The sequence below is a fragment of the Centruroides vittatus genome, unplaced genomic scaffold, assembly GCF_030686945.1.
Source record: "Centruroides vittatus isolate TY-2023 unplaced genomic scaffold, ASM3068694v2 scaffold_450, whole genome shotgun sequence".
In the NCBI taxonomy this organism is placed as follows: domain Eukaryota; kingdom Metazoa; phylum Arthropoda; class Arachnida; order Scorpiones; family Buthidae; genus Centruroides; species Centruroides vittatus.
In genome coordinates, this window is record NW_027122709.1 from 289,985 (window position 1) to 296,367 (window position 6,383).

The 6,383-nt window shown below is 34.5% G+C and overlaps 1 protein-coding gene and 1 pseudogene across 1 annotated transcript; one reads left to right on the forward strand and one right to left on the reverse strand.

Moving 5' to 3' along the window:
- Window positions 1-2,267: 2,267 nt before the first annotated feature.
- On the reverse strand, window positions 2,268-4,108 carry LOC136989193 (ipis-1-like; annotated as a pseudogene).
- A 451-nt stretch (window positions 4,109-4,559) lies between these two features.
- Window positions 4,560-5,531, forward strand: LOC136989194 (uncharacterized). Its single transcript, XM_067287279.1, has one exon. The coding sequence runs from the start codon at window positions 4,560-4,562 to the stop codon at window positions 5,529-5,531; it is 972 nt and encodes a 323-aa protein (XP_067143380.1).
- The last annotated feature ends 852 nt before the right edge of the window (window positions 5,532-6,383 follow it).

A 6,383-nucleotide genomic window follows, 5' to 3' on the forward strand; every position in this document is an offset into this window, starting at 1 on the left:
CTAACTTCCCTTAGGAGAGAAGACACAAACAGAACTGTATTACCACATCAACATACACAATAAATGTCTACAACTACTGTGCATTTTATTAATTTTCATTTTCATCCGGTTAATATGACCGCATCGTACTATTTTTCTGGATATATCGTAACAAAATTTGTCTATTACAGATAGATGTAAAAGATATAAAACATTTGCTATAAAGATATACTTAGTATCACGAAATTTTTGAAGTGGACAAAATCCATTGGGTGAAGTATGCATATAAAATATTCAATATGTAACAATTTAAATTTATATATGATCTTCAACAATTTTATAAATTGCAGATAACGGCAGCAGAAATCTGTCACATACAGAAAAACCACACCGATAAATGTCGTCTATTTTCTTGTAGTACCCTTACATCAGCAGTTAAAAAATACAAACATTTTTTGCAATTTTAAAATTCTGCACAGCAAACCTTTGCTTCTGTTATCGTAACGAGTTTAGAATTTATTGTATACGATACATTAGAAAACCAATAACAAAATATAATTGCATCGCTATCTTCGCACTTAAATACATGAGCCAATCACAGCCCGGCACACGGGCTTTTTTTTTTTTTTTTTTTAACTCTTTTCGCCCTGTGGGCACTAAGAGGGCCTCTTTTAGTAGGCCCATTATGGGTTCGGCCAGGCCCACAATGGGGCGACCGGGTGGTGAGGGACGGGGCCCGACATATCCGAACGGACCACCCCCCGAAAAATTCCTGGGGATTATTCGACCCGTTCGGATTCGATCCCGGGTCCCCCAGAGCGGTAGGCTGCCACCTTTACCGCTCGGCCATCCGGCCGTCCTGGCACACGGGCTGTGATTGGCTCACGTATTTAAGTGACTTGTACAACACGGATTCATATAACACTGAACTTATCTACCGTGTTATGGGGGGTCTACTGTGTTTCTGAAAAATGTCGTTGGTCGGCGATTAGTACAACCGTAGACATCTTCAGTAAATTGTTATACAGGCTTCCTTATAATGCAGGAAATATGAACGATTTTGGTTTTCCCAGTTACAAAGAACGTCATTTAACAATTTAAACATATTTAATAATTCTTCCTAGATAAAAATACAAATGCAATTTGACATAATTTGCATTGATTTTGTACAAACAATTTATCAAATGTTTCAATTACATTAAAATTTATCATTTGCTGTCAACGATACAAATGAATTGCCAATACGATGCATCGCTTCACAATCGAGATCTGACTACAGTTTTGCTCACGGTATTTTGGAGCAGCGTGAGCGAAATAAAGAAAACTTTCTGATAGGCATTTCCTACAAAAACTGGTAGCAGTTTCAACTGAAAGCCAGATCGCATTCGATCGACAAAAGCATGTACAATTTGGTTAATGTTACCTATGGTTCCAAGATGGCGGCTCATCTGATTCCAGAAAGGAAACAGTGGAGACGCACATTCTAACCTAACCTAACCTATTCTAATAATTTTGTTGGTAATAATTATGGTAATTTATTAGAATAGGTTAGGTTAGGTTAGAACGTGTGTCCCCACTGTTACCTTTCTTCTATTTGCTGGAATCAGAAAAGAGCCGCCATCTTGGAATAATAGGTAACATTAACCTAAAATTTATATCAAAGCCATTGAAATATTAATATAGTTATTCTTGCAAACTTTAAAAACCAATTGAACTTTTTATTGTTTAATGAAAAGTTAACTCTAAACCATTAAATTTCGAAGTAGCATTACTTTGGAAGTCATAAGTCTGTCTGTGTTCTCATTTCCTTCCATATCTCTTATTCATAATCAATGCAATTTAAATTCGAATTCATCTTTCAAAGCAGCAAATTCACTAATTACATGATGATATTGTTACAGAAAGTGATAAAATTCTTATGCTTCTATATTAATTTTAAGTAATGATGTAAACTTATTGTGTAAGAATGATATTCTATTACATGGTACTAGACCTAATATATGGCAAGATTGGGACGGAAGTGGCCCGGATTTCTGAATTTTCCAGTTTTCCGGGCACAGGCAAAATATACACGCGAGAAAGATAAACAGTGGAAAGTAATGAACGAAACTGTGTTTATAACACCGTATGCTAGCAGTCACACTGGAATTAGTGTCGTGTAACATTTATGGCACAGAAACCAAAACAGTGACCGCATGGAAACCACAGTCTGCCAAATTAAAGCTAGTTGGTTTTCTGGAATTGCAAATACATTTGGTATTGTTATTTGTATTGTTTTCATTCTACAAAAAATATATTTTTTCAAACTCAGTATATGGTCTTTAATTAAGAAAGTTTTAACTTACAAGTTTATTATTCAATATTTCTGAAATCACAATGATATTGTATTAAAAATATATCATCATCAGGTCATGATTTCAGAAATATTACACAATTAAAAAATATTATAAATACTTCCAATAAATAAGATCAAACCAGATGACATCTCTCTTACTACGAACATAAAAGGGCAATCTACGACAAAATCTACAGATGGTGTATAACACTCCAACTCAATAGATAACCTCGTTGCCGCCGCGGCTTCCGTACCTTCTTCGTTAACTTCGACGATTGCCTTGTGTAAAACGGCAGACACATAGTGACCTTTCTCGACACCGATGCCCGATAAATCTGCACTACTGTTGAAAATGTCGACCATTCCTAATTGTATTAGAAAATCCTTCAGAGGAAGATTTTTTTCCAATTTGAATCTTGGAAGGTACAAGAAAACTTCCTTCTTTCTCATCATCCCAATTCCTTTACTTACACTTTCCAGTGAAATGCTATTTTCGAGATCGGGAAGTCCATTTTTTTTTTTTTTGGTAAAATAATTACCATACTGTATTTTTTTCCAGAATATGGAATTTCTAGAAATGAAGCATTTAGTTCTTCTGAAAACGTATGATTATAATCCTCCTTATTAGACATCATATCGACCGTTTGTCGTTCATTAATTGCGTAGAAAGGTTTCTTTGACGTTTCATTCCTATCAAAAGGCAAACTCCACATTCCCTTAAAATGAATGGCATTGGCCAACATTAGTCCCTTGTGGTTTTGGATGGAATCTGGAGAAAACAGATCCTTTATTTTCGACTGAGTGGCCTCTTCTACGACGTTGTTAACTTCATTTAACTTCTTGAAATCATCACCAGAATTATTCGTTTTGATGTTGACGGAATAATTCGATCTCAGTCTGTCGACTAAATCCGGAAATACGTTATAAGGTGAATCGGAAAGCAACAGGTTAACAATGGTAAAAACCAAGTCGTTCTTTTCCGAACGTAAAGATTTAAATATAGCTTTAAACTGTTCAAGTATCTGTTGATCGTCGTCCTTCAGACCGAGGACTTCTTCCATCTGTTTCTTCGTATTACCCTTTGTTCCTACATAAAGCATAGACAGACTTATGGAAATGCTTATCGGAGAAAAGAACACATTCTCTCTGGAATTTTCCTTCCTTTGTTCTAACAAAAGCTTATACCCGAGTGAATTCGACGAAATAATTGCTGCATCCATTGTTTCTGGAAAAAGAAAATTCTTGAAATACTTTAAAATGTCACTTCAATGAAAATATATTCATAAATGGAAATTTTTAAATTAACATTTTAAATAAATATAATTTACTTGATATTAACTAACTAATATCGATAATTCTGAACTTTATCAGGATACACAATGCATTTTATCAAAACTATCGGTGTTAAATTTGGTCTATTCAAGTATTTAAATTTTACAATAGCATTTCTAGAACATTGAAATTTAAATTGATCAATCTGTCGCTTAGTAATTTATATACCAAAATGTAATTTTTATTAATGAATGTTGTAAAATACATTAAATAAACAATTGACTAAATAGTAGTTCATGCTTTATTAGAGTACAAATAAAAAAGAAAACTTATTTGTGCTTCAATAAAGTGAGAACTATGTACAGAAATACTTCAAATGGATTCTGTAAGTGTATCGCTGTCAAAATTTGTACAATTGGAGTTTTCCTAGCTTTCTATTTTTACTCTTATTTCATTGTATTTTGTGTATAGGAGGTCCTCCTCAGACTTCTGTTGTAGTCCAAATTCATAAATACACAAAAATTAAGCTGTGAAAACTATTTGGAAATCTTTTGGCATTGATACATTTCCATGGAAGGTGCTTATTTGGCATTTCTTTAAAGTTATGCTTTATACTTTAACATCCTCCTGTGAATACAGGCAAAAACTGTGTTTAAGTGTTATTTATTGAGGATTGGAGTTTATTTTACTAAGAAACTTTTTAATGTATAACATCAATTATATCAAAGTGTACTTTTTTAATAACATATCCAGAATTGATACTGGTGTGCACAGAAACAAAAAACTAATGCAAACGTTTTCAAACTTCACCAGATTTGTTCTTCAGGCATTATAACAAACACCTAATGGAACGTCGTAAAAGCTTTTTTTGGAATAAAAAATACTTCTGGTTGGTGGAGTTTGAAAACGTTTGTGTTCGTTTTTTGTTTCTGTGCACATCGGTATCAATTCTGGGTACCAGCCTGCCAATGGAATGTCTCTAGAATGCAATATATTACCTTCATTCCAAGAAGACATAGTTTTCTATACCAGATATGTTGATGACATATTCATCATATGGAGTAATGATCACAATACCCGTCGCTTTCTTAATACAATCAACAACAACCCGTACGGACTCACTTTGGAGTTGGACCAGGAGAGTGACTTTAGGGTTAACTTCTTGGACTTGACGATCACCTGTAGAGATGGGGCGATACAGACGAATATCTTCAGGAAACCGGTATATCAACCTAGCATCATACCCAGAAACTCCATAGATCCTGACCAATTTAAGTTAGCGGCTTTGCGAGCATGGGTAAAACGAGCTTACACACATTGCTCAAATATTTGTGACATATACAAGGAGTTGGAGTACGTAAGAAGCATAGCAACACAGTTTGGTTATCAGAGAAATGTCGTAAACCAGCTAATTACGAGTATGCAGAGACGTAAACAACAACCACACAGAACTGAGCAGCGAAAAACAGTGGTCATGGACTATATTCCGTTTATTAACAAGATTGTTAGGAAGGTGTCCAAGGAAAGGAACTTACGCATAGTATATAGACGCAACCCAACGGTATACTGTCCATTAAGGAATGATAAGAGGAAAGAGAAACCAAATGAACTAACGGGAGTGTACTCGATTCCAATCAGGAACCAACGTTTTAAGTCCGATCTGGTGTACATTGGGGCCACCTTGCGTAGTTTACAACAGAGAATAAAAGAACATAAGCAATCTGTTAATAGGACCATTGACAGCACAGTCCTAGCAGCATTTGCTAAGCAACAGGAGATGACAGTACACTGGGATAGTGCTTCCATCATAAAAGCCACTAGGTCTAAACAGGCCGTTAGACACATGGAGAAATTAGAAATATATAGGGCACAATTAACGTCCCATTGCATCAACCACAGAGACGCAGATGGGTTGTCATCTGCCTGGAAATCGTTCATTGGATAACGTAAGAATGGGATATTATATATAGTTTGTCAAGAATCTGCATTTTTTACCGTGTTTTGGTATATCGTTTTTTTACATAGTCTGTGCAATTGCGAAAATTCTTTCCATTCTCATGATTTTGTAAATTTGATTTATTAGTTCGTTCTTTACATTTTTGTTCGAGTAACTGAAGAAGACTGATGAAATCAGTTGAAAACGTTTTTATATGATTAAAGTTTGCTGGAATTTTTGAAAGAAAGGTGTTGTTTTCTCTTTATTATACCAGTTCCAGTAAGTTCGTTATTTTTATGTGTTAATCTTATACAGACATTTCTATATATTCATCACAGAGATATTCTTGAAATACATCATTACAGACTTAACAGAAACCTTCTGATTTAAGCTTCTTAATTGTTGAATTCAATCTCATGAGAGTTCATACTTGTCTGGAAGTAGAAAATGTCCTTCAATCCATGGTAAATGCACCATACAGCATCCATTATCCAGTTTAACAGTGCTAAAAAATCCAGCAATGAGTTGCTTAACTTTTCTGGCAACATTTAAAACTGTGTGGGGGGCACCATCCATTATGATATTTTATTAAAAACACTTTTCATATTTTTAATTAAGGTAAAATGGCAAAAAGCTTAATTTTCAGGGTTGGTAGAGAGGAGTTTTATAAAAACTACAAATGCTGATAACAAGGAAAATCTTCATTAAGTCTAACCCTACTTGAGATACAATACAAAACCCCACTTTATCTTCCCACCCCTTTGACCTTTACCCACCAAAATTTAACAGCATCAATCCCCCTAATACACAAACTCCCTGCAAAATTTTAGAAATTTGACAAAAAGCACAGAAGTTATTAAG